Here is a 25014-nt window from a genome sequence, read left to right as displayed (position 1 = left end):
ACTATCAAGATTATGGTAAAATGGTGGTCAGAATAGATGAAAATGACAAATTAATCCATTCTGTATTCAACCTAAATGTTTATTGTTCAGTCTATACATTCATTGACTTCAGCCAGGAAGATTGTTTTATATTGACATGTTTTTCTTACTTTGTGATTATATACTGAATATTTCATATGTATGACAAAAATCAAATGGGGTGGAGGTGCAAAAGTCTGCCCTCCACTGCTGCTAATCATGTTTAAGGGGGAACATTATCACAATTTCAGAAGGGTTAAAACCATTAAAAATCAGTTCCCAGTGGCTTATTTTATTTTTCGAAGTTTTTTTCAAAATTTTACCCATCACGCAATATCCCTAAAAAAAGCTTCAAAGTGCCTGATTTTAGCCATCGTTATATACACCCGTCCATTTTCCTGTGACGTCACATAGTGATGCCAACACAAACAAACATGGCGGAAAGAACAGCAAGCTATAGCGACATTAGCTCGGATTCAGACTGGGATTTCAGCGGCTTAAGCGATTCAACAGATTACGCATGTATTGAAACGGATCGTTGTAGTGTGGAGGCAGGTAGCGAAAACGAAATTGAAGAAGAAACTGAAGCTATTGAGCCATATCGGTTTGAACCGTATGCAAGCGAAACCGAGGAAAACGACACAACAGCCAGCGACACGGGAGACAGCGAGGACGAATTCGGCGATCGCCTTCTAACCAACGATTGGTATGTGTTTGTTTGGCATTAAAGGAAACTAACAACTATGAACTAGGTTTACAGCATATGAAATACATTTGGCAACAACATGCACTTTGAGAGTGCAGACAGCCCATTTCAGGCGCGCTAAGAACATATATTTTTCCACGATTTCAGCACTCAGGTTAACCATACCCAGAGGTGGGTAGTAACGCGCTACATTTACTCCGTTACATCTACTTGAGTAACTTTTGGGATAAATTGTACTTCTAAGAATAGTTTTAATGCAACATACTTTTACTTTTACTTGAGTATATTTATAGAGAAGAAACGCTACTTTTACTCCGCTACTTTTATCTACATTCAGCTCGCTACTAATTTTTATCGATCTGTTAATGCACGCTTTGTTTGTTTTGGTCTGTCAGACAGACCTTCAAAGTGCCTGCCTTACTGGTGACGTTTCATTCCGTTCCACCAATAAAATGCAGTCACTAGTGAGGTTTGACTCCGTTCCACCAATCAGATGCAGTCACTGGTGACGTTGGACCAATCAAACAGAGCCAGGCGGTCACATGACCTGACTTAAACAAGTTGAAAAACTTATTGGGGTGTTACCATTTACTGGTCAATTGTACGGAATATGTACTGTACTGTGCAATCTACTAATACAAGTTTCAATCAATCAATCAAAAGTGTGAAGGAAAAAAGACACTTTTTTATTTCAAACGTACATCCCGTCACAAGCCTAAAGACTGACTGCACAGTTCCTGTCTTCACAATAAAAGTGCCGCTCCATCGCGCATGCGCTTTCAAAATAAGAGTCTCCGAAAGCCAGCGCAAACAAGCTAGCAAGCTACGGAATTTGCCGCCAATGTATTTCTTGTAAAGTGTGTGAAAACGAATATGGAAGCTGGACAAATAAGATACCAAAAACCAACCACTTTCATGTGGTATTAGACAGAAAGGAGGAACTTTTTTTCTCCTGCATTTGAAAACGTGGACGTTAAGCACTGCTGTCTGATTACAATCAATGCAAGTCATCAGAATCAGGTAATACACCAACTTATATTCTTGTCAACATGAAAGAAAGGAATCTATATGTGTTAAACATGCATGTATATTCATTAAAACACCTTAAACATGTAAACAAAAATGGCAAAATAAATAAATATAAATGATATACTGTATATATCAATGTATGTGTATATATGTATATGTATGTATATATATATATATATATATATATATATATATATATATATATATATATATATATGATATGTGTGTGTATGTTACTCATCAGTTACTCAGTACTTGAGTAGTTTTTTCACAACATACTTTTTACTTTTACTCAAGTAAATATTTGGGTGACTACTCCTTACTTTTACTTGAGTAATAAATCTCTAAAGTAACAGTACTCTTACTTGAGTACAATTTCTGGCTACTCTACCCACCTCTGACCATACCTAAATAGACACAAAATACTGCATTACACAAGACTACCCGAATGTACTCGAATGATTGAAAAAAATAAATGTTTCTAAGCTAAATTATTGGTTTATGTATAATAATTTACGTAAAACCGCGAGTAATGAATAAAGTTTTCATCAATTAATATATTCTGTAGACATACCCTCATCCGCTCTCTTTTCCTGAAAGCTGATCTGTCCAGTTTTGGAGTTGATGTCAGCAGGCCAGGGAAGCTAGGGTCTTTATCGTTGGAAATGCATCTGCTTTGAGTGTCGCAGGATATCCACACATTCTTGCCATCTCTGTCGTAGCATAGCCTTCGTCGGTAAAGTGTGCGGAACAAACGACTAACCATTTCGTCGGCTTTCCCCTCAGCCTCGTATTTTGAACAAATTCCGTCCAATTTCTTGCCACTTTCGCATCTTTGGGCCACTGGTGCAACTTGAATCCGTCCCTGTTCGTGTTGTTACACCCTCCGACAACACACCGACGAAAGTGAGAAAATGGCGGATTGCTTCCCGATGTGACGTCACAACGTCATCGCTCCGAGAGCGATTAATAGAAAGGCGTTTAATTCGCCAAAATGCACCCATTTAGAGTTCGGAAATCGGTTAAAAAAATATATGGTCTTTTTTCTGCAACATCAAGGTATATATTGACGCTTACATAGGTCTGGTGATAATGTTCCCCTTTAAAGTTGTCATTTTTTGTTTTGTTTTCGAGTCACTTAGACTCAAATCCAACAAAAAACGTTTTAAGAATAGCCTACTGTAATAGATCAATGATACTTCAATAAAAAAAGAAAGAAAATACAGTTTGAGTGTAAGTGTGCACTTTAGCCAAAAGGGGGCGCCAAAGATGAGGCCAAATTGTCAGGTTGAAAAAACTATTTCTATTGAAATCTGTCTCATTTTAATACTATATCAAATAATAAACTCATTATGCTATGTATTTATTTGCACCATAATAGTTGTGTTCTTAAAATTGTAAAGGACTTAAAATATTAAATACTCTGTTTGTATTGGAATTTAAGGGAAAAATATTAATTCAGGCAAGTGAAATTTTAAACATTAATTTTTGCATCAAAATATCACTGTTTTTAATGAAATACCAATAAAAATGATTTAGACACAATTTGTTGACAGCTCGTTTCAGCCGTAGGTATTCGCTGTTCCTCCTCCCTTCTAGAGTATTTACTAGTAGCCACTGAGAAGGTATATTTTTGATGTTTACAGTTTCCAAATGGTAAAAAAAAAGTGTAGAAATGCTCCCAATTGCAGGAAATGTGGTCTTGATTTTCAAAATGTTCTTTCGGTGTTTGTGTGGCAGCACTTGTGATTATAGAAATGTTCCTCTTTTTTTCCTCAACTTTTCTCTTTTTTTCTCCTCAAAGATGCTCATATCCCTGTAATTCCTACTATCATATTATTTACCAATATTTTTTGTTAAAAATTAGGGTGACATACAGTACAGGCCAAAAGTTTGGACTTTCCTTTCTCATTGAATGCGTTTTCTTTATTTTCATGACTATTTACATTGTAGATTGTCACTGAAGGCATCAAAACTATGAATGAACACATGTGCAGTTATGTACTTAACAAAAAAAGGTGAAGTAACTGAAAACATGTTTTAAATTCTAGTTTCTTCAAAATAGCCACTATTTGCTCTGAATAATGCTTCGCACACTCTTTGCATTCTCTCAATGAGCTTCAAGAGCATACTTGCCAACCTTGAGACCTCCGATTTCAGGAGGTGGGGGTTGGGGGGGGGTAGGGGGGCGTGGTTTAGAGGGGAGGAGTATATTTACAGCTAGAATTCACCAAATCAAGTATTTCATATATATATATATATATATATATATATATATATATATATAAGAAATACTTGACTTTCAGTGAATTCTAGCTATATTTATATATGTATATTTATTTTATTATATATATATATAAATATATATATATATATATATATAAGAGAAATACTTGAATTTCAGTGTTCATTTATTTACACATATACACACACATAACACTCATCTACTCATTGTTGAGTTAAGGGTTGAATTGTCCATCCTTGTTCTATTCTCTGTCACTATTTTTCTAACCATGCTGAACACCCTCTCTGATCATGCATTCTGCTTCGTCTCCTTGTTGTGTGCGCAGTTGTGCACTGCACTCTCTAAAAGCCGTAGATGTTATTGTCACATATGCATGTACAGTAGATGGCAGTGTTGTCCTGTTTAAGAGCGTCAAAACATTGCTGTTTACGGCAGACGAACTGCTTTACGGTAGACGAAAATGTGACTGCTGTTGTTGTGTGTTGTTACCGCGGTGGGAGGACGTTAATGAAACTGCCTAATAATAAACCCACATAAGAAACCAAGAACTCGCCCTCGATCATTCTACAGTTATAACGTGATTGGGCAGGCACACTGTTTATATTGTGGGAAAGCGGACGTGAAAACAGGCTGTCGACACGTCACTCAGGTCCGCCTGAATTTCGGGAGATTTTCGGGAGAAATTTTGTCCCGGGAGGTTTTCGGGAGAGGCGCTGAATTTCGGAAAATCCGGGAGGGTTGGCAAGTATGTTCAAGAGGTAGTCACCTGAAATGGTTTTCACTTCACAGGTGTGCTTGCGTTCATGTGTAATGGCTTAAAACATAACAATTCAATAAAACCAAAATTTGGCATGATGTAAAAGTTTGTAGGTTAAGATTTGAAAGTGAAATATGAGCTAAAAAATAAGTGAACTATCGATGTATAATGAGTTGAATGTGTACATGCTGTAAAAGTTCATAGGTTAAGATTTGAAAGGGAAATTTTTAACTTAAAAATAGTTTATAATGAGTTGAATATGTAATTTCCTTTTCACAGCATAAATAATTGTCTAAAAAACATTTCTCAGGCAGTATAAAGGAGATTACAACATAATCACTTTAACGGGGTGTGTTTACAGAAGCTTGGAAGAAAGTGAACTCTGACATCACTTCAGCCTGTTGGCCTGGCTGTTAAAATACTGCAGTGTTACAAATGTGGAATTTGAAATATGTGAGTTTTTACCGGGCAAGAGATCATCCACAATTACCAGTATATTACTGCTACTCAGTCTTATTATATATACAGCCTTTTTAAAACATTCTGCTGTTATGACAAGGATTTGTGCATATTCATCCCATTGTTTGGCATTGTTGTTGATTTATTATCTACTTTTCATGATTTTGGACATAAGTGGGCTTGACCTGACTTTTAGTATCAACTTCCTGTGGTCTTTTCCATGATGACATGACAACCTCAACAGTCTGTTTCCTTCTTTTGTATTCAGCAGCGTTCCTAACCTTTTGAGCTTGAACAAAAACATTTAGCCGATTAAATTACTGTTAAACATGAGCACCGCTTTTTGCAACTCTTACAAGAATATTTACCGGGCAGTTTTTTCTGAATATACAGTACTGGAAAATTGCCGATTTTCTATATAGGGAACTTGTGTCTGCATTCTTGGCCAATTAAGCTCATTCGGATTCAGATATCACCCAAAAATTGCCTCATTTATTGCACATTTTATATCTAAATCATTTTAACCGTGACCAATGCCAGGTGAAACTATGAAATGAACACAACAATTAAACTATTGAAATAATGACTATAAATAGTACTAATTAACAAATCCATTTTTATGTTTAAATATTGTGATTGTAATATACAAACCCTGTTTCCATATGAGTTGGGAAATTGTGTTAGCTGTAAATATAAACGGAATACAATGATTTGCAAATCTTTTTCAACCCATATTCAATTGAATGCACTACAAAGACAACATATTTGATGTTCAAACTCATAAACTTTTTTTTGCAAATAATAATTAACTTAGAATTTCATGGCTGCAACACGTGCCAAAGTAGTTGGGAAAGGGCATGTTCACCACTGTGTTACATGGCCTTTCCTTTTAACAACACTCAGTAAACGTTTGGGAACTGAGGAGACACATTTTTGAAGCTTCTCAGGTGGAATTCTTTCCCATTCTTGCTTGATGTACAGCTTAAGTTGTTCAACAGTCCGGGGGTCTCCGTTGTGCTATTTTAGGCTTCATAATGCGCCACACATTTTCAATGGGAGACAGGTCTGGACTACAGGCAGGCCAGTCTAGTACCTGCACTCTTTTAGTATGAAGCCATGTTGATGTAACACGTGGCTTGGCATTGTCTTGCTGAAATAAGCAGGGGCGTCCATGGTAACGTTGCTTGGATGGCAACATATGTTGCTCCAAAACATGTATGTACCTTTCAGCATTAATGGCGCCTTCACAGATGTGTAAGTTACCCATGTCTTGGACACGAATACACCCCCATACCATCACAGATGCTGGCTTTTCAACTTTGCGCCTATAACAATCCGGATGGTTCTTTTCCTTTTTGGTCCGGAGGACACGACGTCCACAGTTTCCAAAAACTATTTGAAATGTGGACTCGTCAGACCACAGAACACTTTTCCACTTTGTATCAGTCCATCTTAGATGAGCTCAGGCCCAGCGAAGCCGACGGCGTTTCTGGGTGTTGTTGATAAACGGTTTTCGCCTTGCATAGGAGAGTTTTACCTTGCACTTACAGATGTAGCGACCAACTGTAGTTACTGACAGTGGGTTTCTGAAGTGTTCCTGAGCCCATGTGGTGATATCCTTTACACACTGATGTCACTTGTTGATGCAGTACAGCCTGAGGGATGGAAGGTCACGGGCTTAGCTGCTTACGTGCAGTGATTTCTCCAGATTCTCTGAACCCTTTGATGATATTACGGACCGTAGATGGTGAAATCCCTAAATTCCTTGCAATAGCTGGTTGAGAGGTTTTTCTTAAACTGTTCAACAATTTGCTCACGCATTTGTTAACAAAGTGGTGACCCTCGCCCCATCCTTGTTTGTGAATGACTGAGCATTTCATGGAATCTACTTTTATACCCAATCATGGCACCCACCTGTTCCCAATTAGCCTGTTCACCTGTGGGATGTTCCAAATAAGTGTTTGATGAGCATTCCTCAACTTTATCAGTATTTATTGCCACCTTTCCCAACTTCTTTGTCACGTGTTGCTGGCATCAAATTCTAAAGTTAATGATTATTTGCAGAAAAAAAAAAAAGTTTATCAGTTTGAACATCAAATATGTTGTCTTTGTAGCATATTCAACTGAATATGGGTTGAAAATGATTTGCAAATCATTGTATTCCGTTTATATTTACATCTAACCCAAATTTCCCAACTCATATGGAAACGGGGTTTGTAATATAGTCTGGTCAAGTATTTCATGTTCTGTTTTTGTTTTTTTCTTTATACTTTTTTTAATATATTGGAAAATGGCCAAATTGCCAGTTTTCTATATCAGGAACTTAATATTAATAATAATAATACATTTTATTTGGTATAGCGCTTTTCAGAGTACTCAAAGACGCTTTACGGCAGAGGTGCTCATTACGTCGATCGCGATCTACCGGTCGATCTCGGAGGGTGTGTCAGTCGATCACCAGCCAGGCATTAAAAAAATAGTCCTAAAAATGAGATATCATAAATCTTCACTATGACGTCACTTTCGTCACTTGATTGACATTCACGGCACCCGAGGGTCTTCTGAGATGACGCTGGCTGCTGCCAGCTCATTAAAATTACCGACTGGAAGGCGAGAAACACTTTATTTCAACAGACTCTGGCGCCGTACCTGTCGTCAAAACTCCAAAGACCGACTGCACAGTTGCACAATAAAAGCTCTGCTTCATCCTGCCTGCGCTACCAAAATAAGAGTCTCAGAAAGCTGGCGTGCACAAGCTAGCAAGCGACGGAGTTTGCCGACAATGTATTTCTTGTAAAGTGTATACAAAGGAGTACGGAAGCTGGACAAATAAGATGCCAAAAACCAACCACTTTCATGTGGTATTGGACAGAAAGGAGGACTTTTTTTCTCCTCCATTCGAAAATGCGGACGTTATCATCACCACTGTCTGATTCCAATCAATGCAAGTCATCACAATCAGGTAATACACCAACTTATATTCTTGTCTTCATGAAAGAAAGGAATCTATATGTGTTAAACATGCTTGTATTATCTTTAAACACCTTTAACTTGTTAACAATATTAACTATATGTGTTAAACATGCTTGTATTATCTTTAACCACCTTTAAGTTGTTAACAATATTAACTATTTGTGTTAAACATGCTTGTATTATTTTTAACCACCTTTAACTTGTTAACAATATTAACTATATGTATTAAACATACTTGTATTATCATTAAACACCTTTAATGTATTAACAATATTAACTATATGTGTTAAACATGCTTGCATTATCATTAAACACCTTTAACTTGTTAACAAAAACATGTTTCATAAATAAGTAAATATAAATTATATATATGAATGAGGTAGATCCCCACGACTTGATCAATTGAAAAGTAGCTCGCCTGCAGAAAAAGTGAGCACCCCTGCTTTACGGGATAAAAAAATTAAAACAGTTCAAAGTAATAATATAAAAATACAGGAAATATAAAAGCAGTACATTGTAAAATACATAATAATACAGGACATTTACAAGACGGGACATTTCAGGACACAGAACACTAATCACTGCTTAAAAGCAGATCTGAATAGGTGTGTTTTGAGAAGGCTTTTGAAAGTAGGAAGGTCTGAGCAGTCACAGATGTTTATTTATATATATATATAGTCAGGCCTCTGATACACTATGAAGACTTGTTTTGATTGACTGAAACTTGTATTAGTAGATTGCACAGTACAGTACATATTCCGTACAATTGACCACTAAATGGTAACAACCCAATAAGTTTTCCAACTCGTTTAAGGTCCACGTTAATCAATTCATGACCTGAGACTGTTAATGCATTTTTAGCGTTATACTTGATAACAGCATGTGTGAAGAAACTTTCTGTTCCTTTTTTTTTTGTCTGTGCGGCCTCAAAAAAAACCATCACAGCTATTTCGGTCTTTTGTTTCTTTCTGCTTACCATTCCTCCCTCCGTCTCTAACTTCTTCCATATTTGGATTCAACTCAACTCCTTTCTGACCTTTTCCTTTGCTCCGTCGTTCCACCTTTTGCCCCAATCTTCCAGAAAGAAGCCATTCATCTTACTTCACGCACACCGTGTTAGCTGGTTTCGGCCGAGTATGCAACAAGACCCACTTTTAGGCAGCATATAAAGCTTTTTTTTCCCAGTTTGTTGGTGCAAAACACTGAAAGACTGGAGTGAATTCAACGCCATATGAAACAATGTTGGGGGTTTGCTGCAAACGTAAATTGCAGTCTGAGCTCATGTCTGAGAGGGGTCTGAGGGAGTTTTTTTTTTTTTTTTAGGGGGGGGCTCCTGGGGGACGTTGTTGAGGCAATAATAACAAAAAGTGGAGGCTGGGTGGAGGTGAAGGAGAATTTGCCTTTTAAGGGGGTCCGCTTTCTGTCTCTCTCTCTCTGCTTGTGCAAGCCTTGTGAGCTCATGCACACAAACACTGAGCAGGACTTTCAAAATAAACAGCAAGTTGTGGAATAGTTTCCAGACAAACATAGATCTGAGGTTGTTTACATCGTAGCAAAAACACTACGCGGTTGTCTAGGGCAGGGGTTGGCAACCCGCGGCTGTAGAGCCGATGCGGCTCTTTAGCGCCGCCCTAGTGGCTCTCTGGAGCTTTTTCCAGAAATGTATGAAAAATGGAAAAAGATGAGGGGGAAAAAAAAAATTTTTTGTTTTAAAATGTTTTCTGTAGGATGACAAACATGAGACAAACCTCCCTAATTGTTATAAAGCACATTGTTTATATCATACTTGCCAACCTTGAGACCTCCGATTTCGGGAGGTGGTCGGGGGTGGGCCGGGGGGCATGGTTAAGATATATATATATAAGAAATACTTGACTTTCAGTGAATTCTAGCTATATATAAATATATATATATATATATATATATATATATAAATAAAATAAATACTTGAATTTTAGTGTTCATTTATTTACACACACATAACACTCATCTACTCATTGTTGAGTTAAGGGTTGAATTGTCCATCCTTGTTCTATTCTCTGTCACTATTTCAGAACACACACATTATACAAATATACATTATAAAATCAATAAGAAAACGGGAGCTCTAATTTGGGAGTCTGAATTAGGATCAGAAGTTCCTATATAAACATTGCGCACTCACGTCGCCTTTTTGTATTGATTACTGCAGCTGTGCACTGGATTCATTCACGAATACAAACTACAACTCACAAACACTTTAGAGTTAGGCTCCACCATCAGAATGTGTACTTAAACTTATAAAGATCACATGGATATTATTCAGTGAGTTGATTCACCAAAACTAACCTGTTATACAGGAAGGAAAAAGCACACAGGACGTTTCAATTGTTCACAGACTGGTCGCGCTCATCAGAATGACAAGACACTTCCGGTCTGCAGGTGATAGCATTCAATTGGGTAGAAACGCCCTACTGCCCCCTACTGACCAATGTGAATACTGATAAATGTGTAATGACAGCTCCAAAAACGAATTCAAACCACAAAATAAAATAAATAAATCAACACAAAAATGTGACACATTATGGGTGGGTCACATATGCATGTACAGTAGATGGCAGTATTGTCCTGTTTAAAAGTGTCACAACATTGCTGTTTACGGCAGACGAACTGCTTTACGGGGGACGGAAACTTGACTGCTGTTGTTGTGTGTTGTTACCGCGCTGAGAGGACGTTAAAGAAACTGCCTAACAATAAACACACATAAGAAACCAAGAACTCGCCCTTGATCATTCGCTGTTTAAATTGTGGGAAAGCGGACGTGAGAACAGGCTGTCGACACGTCACTCAGGTCCGCATGGAGCTGGAGGGGGCGTGGCCTCCAGCTCCGCCTGAATGTCGGGAGATTTTCGGGAGAAAATTTGTCCCGGGAGGTTTTCGGGAGAGGCGCTGAATTTCGGGAGTCTCCCGGAAAATCCGGGAGGGTTGGCAAGTATGGTTTATATTAAACATGCTTCACTGATTCGAGTATTTGGCGAGTGCCATTTTGTCCTACTAATTTTGGCGGTCCTTGAACTCACCGTAGTTTGTTTACATGTATGACTTTCTAGGACGAGTTTTATGCCACTTCTTTTTCTGTCTTATTTTGTCCACCAAACTTTTAATGTTGTGCATGAATGCACAAAGGTGAGTTTTGTTGATGTTATTGACTTGTGTGGAGTGCTAATCAGACATATTTGGTCACTGCATGACTGCAAGCTAATCGATGCTAACATGCTATTTAGGCTAGCTATATGTACATATTGCATCATTATGCCTCATTTGTAGCTATATTTGAGCTCATTTAGTTTCCTTTAAGTCCTCTTAATTCAATGTATATCTCATGACACACTATCTGTATGTAATATGGCTTTTAATTTGTTGCGGCTCCAGACAGATGTGTTTTTGTATTTTTGGTCCAATATGGCTCTTTCAACATTTTGGGTTGCCGACCCCTGGTCTAGGCATACTTGCCAACCCTCCCAGATTTTCCGGGAGACTCCCGAAATTGAGCACCTCTCGCGAAAACCTCCCGGGACAAATTTTCTCCCGAAAATCTCCCGAAATTCAGGCGGACTCAGGTCCTCCACAATATAAAAAAGCGTACCTGCCCAATCACGTTATAACTATAGAATGATGGAGGGCGAGTTCTTGATTTCTTATGTGGGTTTATTGTTAGGCAGTTTCATTAACGTCCTGCCAGCGTGGCAACTACACACAACAACAGCAGTCACTTTTTTGTATACCGTAAAGCAGTTCGTCTGCCGTAAACAGCAATGTTGTGACACTCTTAAACAGGACAATACTGCCATCTAGTGCATTTGATGAAAGCACTTTTGTGCGTGCCACACATCAATGCATCATCAGAGAGGGTGTTCAGCATGGTTCGAAAAATAGTGACAAGAGAATAGAACAAGGATGGACAATTCAACCCTTAACTCAACAATGAGTAGATGAGTGTTATGTGTGTGTGTGTATATGTGTAAATAAATGAACACTGAAATTCAAGTATTTATTTTATTTATATATATATATATATATATATATATATATGTGTATATATATATATATATATATATTAGAGATGCGCGGATAGGCAATTATTTCATCCGCAACCGCATGACAAAAGTTGTCAACCATCCGCATCCACCCGAATTAACATTTAATCAACACCGCACCCGCCCGTTGTTATATATCTAATATAGACAATGCAAGGCATTAGTGAGGTTATAAAGCTTTTGCCTGTTAAAGAAAGGAGACTGATCCAATGCAGCAATCATCTGGGAGTCGCGCTGAGCGCACCTCCAAGCGCGTGGAGGTGCGATGTCCCTCGCACCTGCGGCGGCTCCACCCGGGCTCGCGCCCGAGGCTTCAGCGCGCACCGCGACACCGGCGACGGCCGGGTATGGGCCCGACGCTCCAGCGCCATCCATTTTCAGGGCTAGTTGATTCGGCAGGTGGGTTGTTACACACTCCTTAGCAGGTTCCGACTTCCATGGCCACCGTCATGCTGTCTATATCAACCAACACCTTTTCTGGGGTCTGATGAGCGTCGGCATCGGGCGCTTTAACCCGGCGTTCGGTTCATCCCGCAGCGCCAGTTCTGCTTGCCCCACCCCTTTCGTGAGCGCACTGCGCGCGGAGTGACCCCTGTTACGTGCCCCCGGCAACGGGGGTGGCGGGCAGGTAAGCTGCTTACCTGCTGCGCGTGACGTCGGCCGCGGCGAAGGCGGACGAGGCGGGGTGTCGGTGCGGTGGGCGCGGTGGTGACCCTGGACGTGCGTCGGGCCCTTCTTGCGGATCACCTCAGCTACGGCTCCCGGTGGGGCCCTCTCGGGGGAAGGGGCCTCAGTCCCGGACCCCGGCGAGGCGTCCCTTCTCCGCTCCGTAAAAGTGTCCATCTCTTTTTTTCTTTTCTTCTTCTGTTGTGGCATATGCAGCAGGTGCCTGCTCGTTTTTCGTATGTGGGTAACAACATTTAACTATGTATATATATTTCCGAATTGGTTTAACTGCCACCCGCCTGAATCTATTTAAAATCTAATTTTTTTTTATTTCAACCGCCCGACCCGACCCGCGGATAAAATCTAATTTTTTTTTATTTCAACCGCCCGAACCGCGGATAATCCGCGGACTCCGCGGTTGTGTCCGCAAACCGCGCATCTCTAATATATATATATATATATATATATATATATATATATATATATATATATATATATATATATATATATATAGCTAGAATTCACTGAACGTCAAGTATTTCTTATATATATATATATATATATATATATATATATATATATATATATATATATATATATATATATATATATATATATATAAGAAATACTTGACGTTCAGTGAATTCTAGCTATATATATATATATATATTTTATTGTATATATATATATATATATATATATATATATATAATGAAATACTTGACTTGGTGAATTCTAGCTGTAAATATACTCCTCCCCTTTTAGCCACGCCCCCGTCCCACCCCGACCACGCCCACCCCATCCCCTCCCCCCACCTCCCGAAATCGGAGGTCTCAAGGTTGGCAAGTATGGGTCTAGGGCCATACATTTTCAATAGCTCCATACTTTCGAAGCCTTGCAGGGTTTAATTGGATTAGCAACTTATCAATATAAACCCGAGTAATGCAAAGACCGGAGTTTTGTTTATGGCCAGAAAAGGCCTGGCCTGGTTCTCCGTACAAGAGGCTGAGTCACGGCGAGCATCCTATCAGGCGCTGTGTGCTTTTCCACACAATAGCAACAATGTGCTTTGGGATGGGAAGGCTGCCTCTGTCTTCGGGCAGGAAGCCCAAGGAGATGAGATGACGAGGGTAGGCGTGGGGGAGGCTAAGAACAGAGAGGTAATTGTATATATAAGAGAAGAGTGAGGTAAGCGAGCTGAGCGGGACGAGGCGGTAGAGCCGAGCAGATGGTATGGGACAGTCGAAGGGGGTGAGTCAAGTGTGTGGAAGGCAGTGAAAAGTGGACAGCGTGGAGTTGAGCAAGAGGTGTTTTTAAAGTGGACTCGGAAAGGAAAGAGAGGAGTCGATGAGGGGAGGGCTGGTGTTGTGAGCGTATCCTCCAGCCAGGAAAAGGGAAGGGCCTCCTCAAAAGCAGCTTCCCGGCCCGGGGAAGCACCATCGGGGAGACGGTGTGAGGACAAGAGAGGGGAGACCCGGGAGCCGTCCACCTCCATGGGTTGCGTCCTGAGCTCGGATTGGTGCGGGGAGGACGTGGTGCAAGCGGTCCCCGTGGCCAGGACCGCTTCTGTGAAGAGCAGGAGCCTGGAGAGGAGTGACAGCGGGAGGATGAGATTGATGAAGGTCAGTGCCTGCATGGCTTCATGTGGTCCGTCTTTTGGGGCGGGAGGAGGGGGGGCAGTGCACACGGGCTTGTTTACAACTTGTTTTGTCTGTAATGTTTACAGAAACGTGCGTGTGACGTTCATGGATACTCCAAATTGTCTGCAATGTTTACAAAAATAAGTAATTTTAGAAACCAAGTGCATGACGATCATTGCAGTCTTCAGAAAAACATGTACGGGACGTTCATAACAACAAAACATACCGTATTTTTCGGAGTATAAGTCGCTCCGGAGTATAAGTCGCACCGGCCGAAAATGCATAATAATGATGGAAAAAAAACATATAAGTCGCACTGGAGTATAAGTCGCATTTTTGGGGGGAAATGTATTTGATAAAAGCCAACACCAAGAATAGACATTTGAAAGGCAATTTAAAAAAATAAAGAATAAGTGTACGTTATATGAGGCATAAATAACCAACTGAGAACGTGCCTGGTATGTTAACGTAACTTATTATGGTAAGAGTCATTCAAATAACTATAACAGGGGTCGGCAACCTTTACCAGTCAAAGAGCCATTTTGACCAGTTTCACAAACTATAGAAAACAATGGGAGCCGCAAACATTTTTTTAATTTTAAATGAAATAACACTTCATACAATTTTTTTTTTTGCTTTGTGCTATGTATAAACCAGGGGTCTCAGACACGCTGCCCACACCTTTATGTGGGATTTTTAAGCTGGTGCGGCACGCGGGTTTTGAATGAATAGCGCTTGTCAGCGTCATGCGTGCCGTGATGGTACAGCATTTAGTGACCACTACAACCAGCGTGCCTGATCAGCCACATGTAGTATGGTGCTTCCGCTTGCTGACGTAGGTGACAGCAAGGCATACTTGCTCAACAACCACACAGGTTACGCTGACGGTGGCGGTATAAAAAAAACTTTAACACTCTTACTAATAATGCGCCACACTGTGAACCCACACCAAACAAGAATGACAAACACATTTCGGGAGAACATCTGCACCGTAACACAACATAAACACAACAGGACAAATACCCAGAATCCCATGCAGCCCTGACTCTTCCGGGATACATTATACACCCCCGCTACCAAACCCCGCCCACCTCAACCGACGCACGGGGTGGGGGGTTGATGTTTGACGGAGCAGGCTTGGGGTGGGGGAGGGGTTTGGTGGTAGCAGGGGTGTATAATGTAGCCCGGAAGAGTCAGGGCTGCAAGGGATTCTGGGTGTTTGTTCTGTTGTGTTTATGTTGTGTTAAGGTGCAGATGTTCTCCCGAAATGTGTTTGTCATTCTTGTTTGGTTTTGGTTCAAAGTGTGGCGCATTATTAGTAAGAGTGTTAAAGTTGTTTTATATGGTCACCGTCAGTGTAACCTGTGTGGCTGTTGACCATGTATGCCTTGCTGTCACGTACGTGTGCAAGCAGAAGATGTATATTGTATAACAAGTGTTGGGCTGGCACGATGTTAATACAGATTGTAGAGGGTGCCAAATGATGTACCATCATGGCACGCCCTTATTATAGCTGTAAGGGTGAAAATCGGTGAATATTAATCCCGGGAGTTTTCTGCGAGAGGCACTGAAATCCGGAAGTCTCACGGTAAAATTGGGGGGTTCAGCAAGTAAGCTGCTGAGCCGCATCAGAGTGATCAAAGAGCCGCATGCGGCTCCGGAGCCGCGGGTTGCCGACCCCTGGACTATAACATATAGAACATGCTATACGTTTACCAAACAATCCGTCACTCCTAATCGCTAAATCCCATGAAATCTTATACGTCTAGTCTCTTACGTGAATGACCTAAATAATATTATTTGATATTTTACGCTAATGTGTTAATAATTTCACACATAAGTCGCTCCTGAGTATAAGTCGCACCCCCGGCCAAACTATGAAAAAAACTGCGACTTATAGTCCGAAAAATACGGTAGTCTGCGTTGTTTACAAATACGTGTGTGTTAAGTCCATTGAAGACTCTAAATTGCAATGTTTACAAAAACAACATAATTGAACTCTACAAGGCTCTAAGGTTTACAAAAACATGTTTTTTGATATATTTTGAAGACTAATTGCATAGAAAGATGTACTGTTAAAGGCCTACTGAAATGCGATTTTCTTATTTAAGCGGGGATAGCAGGTCCATTCTATGTGTCATACTTGATCATTTCGCGATATTGCCATATTTTTGCTGAAAGGATTTAGTAGAGAACATCGACGATAAAGTTCGCAACTTTTGGTCGCTGATAAAAAAGCCTTGCCTGTACCGGAAGTAGCAGACGAGTAGCGTGACGTCACAGGTTGTGGAGCTCCTCACATCTGCACATTGTTTACAATCATGGCCACCAGCAGCGAGAGCGATTCGGACCGAGAAAGCGACGATTTCCCCATTAATTTGAGCGATGATGAAAGATTTGTGGATGAGGAAAGTGAGAGTGAAGGACTAGAGCGATTCAGATAGGGAAGATGCTGTGAGAGGCGGGTGGGACCTGATATTCAGCTGGGAATGACTAAAACAGTAAATAAACACAAGACATATATATACTCTATTAGCCACAACACAACCAGGCTTATATTTAATATGCCACAAATGAATCCCGCATAACAAACACCTCCCCCCTTCCGTCCATATAACCCGCCAATACAACTCAAACACCTGCACAACACACTCAATCCCACAGCCCAAAGTACCGTTCACCTCCCCAAAATTCATACAGCACATATATTTCCCCAAAGTCCCCAAAGTTACGTACAGTACGTGAGACTTTTTGAGACTTTTATTAGTAGGTTGCACAGTGAAGTACATATTCCGTACAATTGACCACTAAATGGTAACACCCCAATAAGTTTTTCAACTTGTTTAAGTCGGGGTCCACAGATATATACTATCATATATACTATCATCATAATATAGTCATCACACAAGATAATCATCAGGGTGTATACATTGAATTATTTACGTGACATGCACATAGCGGCACGCACGTACGGGCAAGCGATCAAATGTTTGGAAGCGTACTCACGGTACCGTGTCTGCGTATCCAACTCAAAGTCCTCCTGGTGAGAGTCTCTGTTGTCCCAGTTCTCCACAGGCCAATGGTAAAGCTTGACTGTCATCTTTCGGGAATGTAAACAATGAAACACCGGCCGTGTTTGTGTTGTTGCTGAAGTCGGCCGCAATATACCGCTTCCCACCTACAGCTTTCTTCTTTGCTGTCTCCATTGTTCATTGAATAAATTGCAAAAGATTCACCAACACAGATTTCCAGAATACCGTGGAATTTTGCGATGAAAACAGAGGACTTAATAGCTGGCCACCATGCTGTCCCAAAATGTCCTCTACAATCCGCGACGTCACGCGCTGACGTCATCATACCGAGACGTTTTCAGCAGGATATTTCGCGCGAAATTTAAAATTGCACTTTAGTCAACTAACCTGGCCGTATTGGCATGTGTTGCAATGTTAAGATTTCATCATTGATGTATAAACTATCAGACTGCGTTGTCGGTACTAGTGGGTTTCAGTAGGCCTTTAAGTTACGTTCGTTGAATACTAAATTGTCCCTAAAGTTTACAAAAACATGTTTGTCATGTAATTCATCTCCACGTGGTCTTTATAAAAACTTGTAATTTTAGAAATTTAACATAAAAACATTTGTTTTGACATTCAGTGAAGCTTCGTTATTGTCTGTATTGTTTAAAATTATGTGTATGTTCCATCCATTAGAGACTCTAAGTTCAATGTTTACAAAGAAATGGAAACTGATGACAAAATTAGTTCTAAGTATTTAACGTCCATTCAAGTCTAAGTTGTCTGCAATGTTTACAAAAACTTGTAATGGTAAATGATGACATACTTTGAAGGATAATTGGTTGCAGACTTTAGAAAACGTGACATTCATTAGTGTAAATTGTCCTTAAAGTGTACAAAAACATCAAAGGAATGTAATCGAACTCCACTAGGTCTTCAACGATTACAAAAAGTAGTATTTTTAGAAACTGAAGACAAAATTGGCATAAGTGCTGCCAAGAACATGTATGGGACATTCATTGAAGTCTTTGGCAATGTTTCCAAAGTCATGTATGTGACATCCATGATACACTAAATTTTCTATGAAGTTTACAAACACATGTATGTTAGGTAATTGAATGCCACACGGTCTTTACACAAACTTGTAATTTTAAAGACTGAAGATTTGAGATTATATGCATTGTTTACAAATACGTGTATGTTATGTTTATTAAAGACTCTTAATTGCAATGTTTACAAAAATAATTAATCAAACTCCACATGGTCTTCAATGTTTACAAAGAAATAGACGTAGAAACTGAAGACACAATAGGTAGTAAGGTTTACAGAAACACAGATTTGACGTCCATTGAAGTCTAAATTGTCTGCAATGTTTACAAAAGCATGTAACAGTCTATGATGACATACTTTGAACACTAATTGGTTGCAGACTTTAAAACCAGACACTAATTAGTCTACATTTTCAATGCAATGTAACTGAACTCCACTTAGTTTTCAGTGCTTACAAAAACAAATATTTTTTAGAAAAACTGAAGACAAAATTGGTGTTTCCAAAATCTCTTTGCACTATGCGCTTCAGCATCTGCTAAAACTAGATATCGATTTGTTATCATAGCCACAGTTATAAGGCGAGATATGCTTACTGAAAGGTGACTGAGGTGTTGTGAAACAAACAAAATATTTTCCTTTGATTTATTATATTTACGTATATTAATGTGGAACAGTTTTGTTAATAAATGAGTGAAATTGACATTTTGAGGGCGCGTGTATTTATATCACATTATGCAGTTTACAAGCACAAATACGGTGTGAATCAATCCTGTTTTTCGAGTGCTGTAAGTAAGAAAAAGAACAAGGAATTTGAAAAACAACACAAATGGAGACACGTTTGCAAACATCAATGACATTGAATAGTCACACCGCTTCATTTTCTATGCCCCATTCAGTTAATGATAACTGCTGGTCAGAGGTGGGTAGTAACGCGCTACATTTACTCCGTTACATCTACTTGAGTAACTTTTGGGATACATTGTACTTCTAAGAGTAGTTTTAATGCACCATACTTTTGCTTTTACTTGAGTATATTTATAGAGAAGAAACGCTGCTTTTACTCCGCTCCATTTATCTACATTCAGCTCGCTACTCGCTACTGATTTTTATCGATCTTTTAATGCACGCTCTGTTTGTTTTGGTTTGTCAGACAGACCTTCAAAGTAGGATCTATCGCATGCCTGCGTTTCACCAATCAAATGCAGTCACTGGTGACGTTTGACTCCGTTTCACCAATCAAACAGAGCCAGGCGGTCACATGACCGCCTGGCATAGTTTCAGCGGCAAAACGACAACAAGCTTAAGCTTACATGAACTCAACGTCAAATTTGATGAAGCACATCGGTAATTAACGTTAGTAGATATTTTGGCTGTCATCGTAGGCTGATGTTAGCTTCCCTGCTATGAATCACTGTCAAATGTACATCGTGTGGGGACATTTATTAACGCACTGCAGCCTCATAGACTGACACACACACACACACACACACACACTCACGCATGCATACAAACCCCAATCAGAAGTGCACAGTGTGTTCCCAGGTGCAGCCCACACCTATCAGTTTATGGTTTGCGTAAAGGCTAACTTGTTATTTTCCTTTGTAATCTCTGCCTACTGAGCCTATGGTGCTGTTAAGTAATTGTGGCTCAATTTGCCTTAATTTTTTTTTAATGTTAATGTATTATTATTTAATATATATTATTGTTTTAGTTGCTTAAGAGATATTCCTGGCTCTGAATTTGCTCATTGCTATTTTTATGTTTTTGTGCATTATTTGTTGCCGTCGAACAGGTTACTCATCAGTTACTCAGTACTTGAGTAGTTTTTTCACAACATACTCTTTACTTTTACTCAAGTAAATATTTGGGTGACTACTCCTTACTTTTACTTGAGTAATAAATCCATACTTGCCAACCCTCCCGAATTTTCCGGGAGACTCCCGAAATTCAGCGCCTCTCCTGAAAACCTCCCGGGACAAATATTCTCCCGAAAATCTCCCGATTTTCAGCCGGAGCTGGAAGCCACGCCCCCTCCAGCTCCATGCGGACCTGAGTGAGGACAGCCTTTTTTCATGACGGGAGGACAACAGGGTGACAAGAACTAAATCATCCAGACTAGAGATAAATTGTATTATTATGTTTATTTTACCTAAAAATAAATATATTTATTAATTAAAAAATAAATAAATAAATAAATACATTTTTACTATATTTTGCTAAAAATATCAAAAGTAATTGTATTTTTATTTTTATTTTTTCGTGACTCCTTATTACATCCAGCCATAGAATTATACATTAAAATAAACATATTTGAAATAATTGATTTTAAATGATCATAATAATTCATTTAAAATGACCATATTTAATTATTAAAATAATTGCTTGTTTATCAACAACTTTAGCATTTTATTCATTACATTTTGAAACTCTCAGAAGCCAAGTTATGATATATTCCTTAATATTTATTTATGCAAGTTTGAAGTATCAATTATCTAAACAGTTTTGTTTGCATATTTTCAGGATATAGATATCTATATATATATCTCTCTATATATATATATATATATAGATATATATATATATATATATATATATATATATATGTATGAAATACTTGACTTGGTGAATTCTAGCTGTCAATATACTCCTTCCCTCTTAACCACGCCCCCAACCACGCCCCGCCCCACCCCCGACCACGCCCCCACCTCCCGAAAGTGGAGGTCTCAAGGTTGGCAAGTATGAACATACTTGCCAACCCTCCCGGATTTTCCGGGAGACTCCCGAAATTCAGCGCCTCTCCCGAAAACCTCCCGGGACAAATTTTCTACCGAAAATCTCCCGAAATTCAGGCACACAATATAAACAGCGTACTTGCCCAATCACGTTATAACTGTAGAATGATCGAGGGCGAGTTCTTGGTTCCTTATGTGGGTTTATTGTTAGGCAGTTTCATTAACGTCCTCCCAGCGCGGCAACAACACACAACAACAGCATTTCGTCTACCATAAAGCAGTTCGTCTGCCGTAAACAGCAATGTTGTGACACTCTTTAACAGGACAATACTGCCATCTAGTGCATTTGATGAAAGCACTTTTTGCGTGCCTCACATCAATGCATCATCAGTGAGGGTGTTCAGCATGGTTAGAAAAATAGTGACAAATAGAACAAGGATGGACAATTCAACCCTTAACTCAACAATGAGTAGATGAGTGTTATGTGTGTGTGTGTATATGTGTAAATAAATGAACACTGAAATTCAAGTATTTATTTTATTTATATATATATATATATATATATATATATATATATATATATATATATATATGAAATACTTGACTTGGTGAATCCTAGCTGTAAATATACTCCTCCCCTCTTAACCACGCCCCCAACCACGCCCCCCAACCCCCACCTCCCGAAATCGGAGGTCTCAAGGTTGGCAAGTATGAGTATGAATAAATCTCTAAAGTAACAGTACTCTTACTTGAGTACAATTTCTGGCTACTTTACCCACCTCTGCTACTGGTTCAATGTTAGGCTTAGATTTTAGCAGATTTTTCCCTATTTTTCCTTCAGACAGCATTTGGTGACCTCAAACAACAAAGCTATGGATTGATTCACACTGGTTTTCGCCTTTTGAAAGGTACTGAAAAAAAACTGGAAAATTGATCTTGAAAGTCCTTAAAAAGTGCTTGAATTTGGCCACGGAAAAGGTGTACGAACCCTGAAAATATATTTTGTCCAAGTTGAAGGAATAAGGTCAACGTTTACATGTAGATCTGTGTCTACCAGACTACAATCTAGTCCATACTTGCCAACCCTCCCGGATTTTCCGGGAGACTCCCGAAATTCAGCGCCTCTACCGAAAACCTCCCGGGACAAATTTTCTCCCGAAATTCAGGCACACTATATAATCAGCGTACCTGCCCAATCACGTTATAACTGTAGAATGATCGAGGGCGAGTTCTTGGTTCCTTATGTGGGTTTATTGTTAGGCAGTTTCATTAACGTCCTCCCAGCGCGGCAACAACACACAACAACAGCAGTCACGTTTTTGTCTACCGTAAAGCAGTTCGTCTGCCGTAAACATCAATGTTGTGACACTCTTTAACAGGACAATACTGCCATCTAGTGCATTTGATGAAAGCACTTTTTGCGTGCCTCACATCAATGCATCATCAGAGAGGGTGTTCAGCATGGTTAGAAAAATAGTGACAAATAGAACAAGGATGGACAATTCAACCCTTAACTCAACAATGAGTAGATGAGTGTTATGTGTGTGTATATGTGTAAATAAATGAACACTGAAATCAAGTATTTCTTTTATATATATATATATATATATATATATATATATGTATGTGTGGGGAAAAAAAATCACAAGACTATTTCATCTCTACAGGCCTGTTTCATGAGGGGGGTACCCTCAATCGTCAGGAGATTCGTCAGATCTCCTGACGATTGAGGGTACCCCCCTCATGAAACAGGCCTGTAGAGATGAAATAGTCTTGTGATTTTTTTTCCCCACACATACATATATTGCGCTCTACTACGGTATCGAGCACTATTTTTTGGATAACCTTATTAAGACATATATATATATATATATATATATTAGAGATGCGCGGTTTGCGGGCACAACCGCGGAGTCCGCGGATTATCCGCGGATCGGGCGGATGAAATAAAAAAAAATTAGATTTTATCCGCGGGTCGGGTCGGGCGGTTGAAATAAAAAAAAATTAGATTTTAAATAGATTCAGGCGGGTGGCAGTTAAACCAATTGGGAAATATATATACATAGTTAAATGTTGTTACCCACATACGAAAAACGAGCAGGCACCTGCAGCATATGCCACAACAGAAGAAAAAAAAAGAAAAAGAGATGGACACTTTTACGGAGCGGAGAAGGGACGCCTCGCCGGGGTTCGGGACCGAGGCCCCTTCCCCCGAGAGGGCCCCACCGGGAGCCGTAGCTGAGGCGATCCGCGAGAAGGGCCCGACGCACGTCCAGGGTCACCACCGCGCCCACCGCACCGACACCCCGCCTCGTCCGCCTTCGCCGCGGCCGGCGTCACGCGCAGCAGGTAAGCAGCTTACCTGCCCGCCACCTCCGTGGCCGGGGGCTCGTAGCAGGGGTCACTCCGCGCGCTCCGCCTGCGCAGCTTACCTGCCCGCCACCCCTGTTGCCGGGGGCGCGTAACAGGGGTCACTCCGCGCGCAGTGCGCTCACGAAAGGGGTGGGGCTCACCCTGGTTGATATAGACAGCAGGACGGTGGCCATGGAAGTCGGAACCCGCTAAGGAGTGTGTAACAACCCACCTGCCGAATCAACTAGCCCTGAAAATGGATGGCGCTGGAGCGTCGGGCCCAAACCCGGCCGTCGCCGGCAGCGAGACGCGCTTGGAGGTGCGCTCAGCGCGGCTCCCATATGATTGCGCACTGGTGTGCGTCTGGGCCGTGACAGCGTGGCACGCGAATGTCTGTGCTGCATTGGATCAGTCCCCTTTCTTTAACAGGCAAAAGCTTTATAACCTCACTAATGCCTTGCATCGTCTATATTAGATATATAACAACGGGCGGGTGCGGTTCTGATCAAATGTTAGGTCGGGTGGATGGCAGATGGTTGACGACTTTCTGATGCGGTTGCGGATGAAATAATTGCCTATCCGCGCATCTCTAATATATATATATGAAATACTTGACCCCAAACACGCCCCCGCCCCGCCCCCCCACCCCCCACCTCCCGAAATCGGAGGTCTCAAGGTTGGCAAGAATGATCTAGTCCCTGTGTGAGGACACAATAGGAGTGTTTACATTGAGTCATGGTGGATTGACAGTCAATGCATCTCTTGTCACTGACAATTACACTATCACTAATATCCCTATCACATCTTACTAAATTCTCAGACTATAGTCATGTTCCCTCAAACGCTCGTCCTCCGCCATCTGCGCTCCGTATTTATACACGCCTGCTTGGTCGCACCGCACGTCCCAGCGGGGCCGAAGTCACATGGCGAGCACTGTGGGAATGCGGCGCCCTCTGGACCGCGTCAGTTGGCGTCCATTGACCCCACCTCTGCTGCCGCTTAAGTAAATGTCTGTGGGAAGCAGTGCTCTCCCACTAAGAGATGTTGTCTCCTTCTGTTGATGTTTTTGTTGTAGAAGGTTTGTCTCAGGGTTTTTTTTTTTTTGTGAGAACAACTGCAATTCACATAACATCCGGTAATAGCTTATACATTTTTTTTTTTTTACAGTCCAGTTTCAACATGTCTTTGGAAGTATTCTACTGTACTTGAAGGGGAACTGTGCATCCACAATCACTATGTTAGACAAGAACACACGTCTTCCCCTTTTCTGTGCCTTTTTAAATCATACTTGCCAACC

General features: G+C 40.3%; 1 protein-coding gene across 2 annotated transcripts in view; it reads left to right on the top strand.

Annotated features, from left to right (window-relative positions):
- The first annotated feature begins 14041 nt into the window (after positions 1–14041).
- Positions 14042–25014, top strand: part of tns2a (tensin 2a) — a 220920-nt gene continuing 209947 nt past the window's right edge. For both annotated transcript variants that reach the window (XM_061974002.1, XM_061973993.1), the window contains exon 1: positions 14042–14551. In XM_061974002.1, the coding sequence (XP_061829986.1) occupies positions 14423–14551 (129 nt within the window). In that variant the 5' untranslated portion in view covers positions 14042–14422. The remainder of the gene's footprint in view (positions 14552–25014) is intronic.

This window comes from Nerophis lumbriciformis, linkage group LG01 (genome assembly GCF_033978685.3).
Source record: "Nerophis lumbriciformis linkage group LG01, RoL_Nlum_v2.1, whole genome shotgun sequence".
Taxonomy (NCBI): Eukaryota; Metazoa; Chordata; class Actinopteri; order Syngnathiformes; family Syngnathidae; genus Nerophis; species Nerophis lumbriciformis.
Note: the sequence above shows the minus strand (reverse complement) of the source record. Positions and strands in the feature narration are given on the sequence as shown.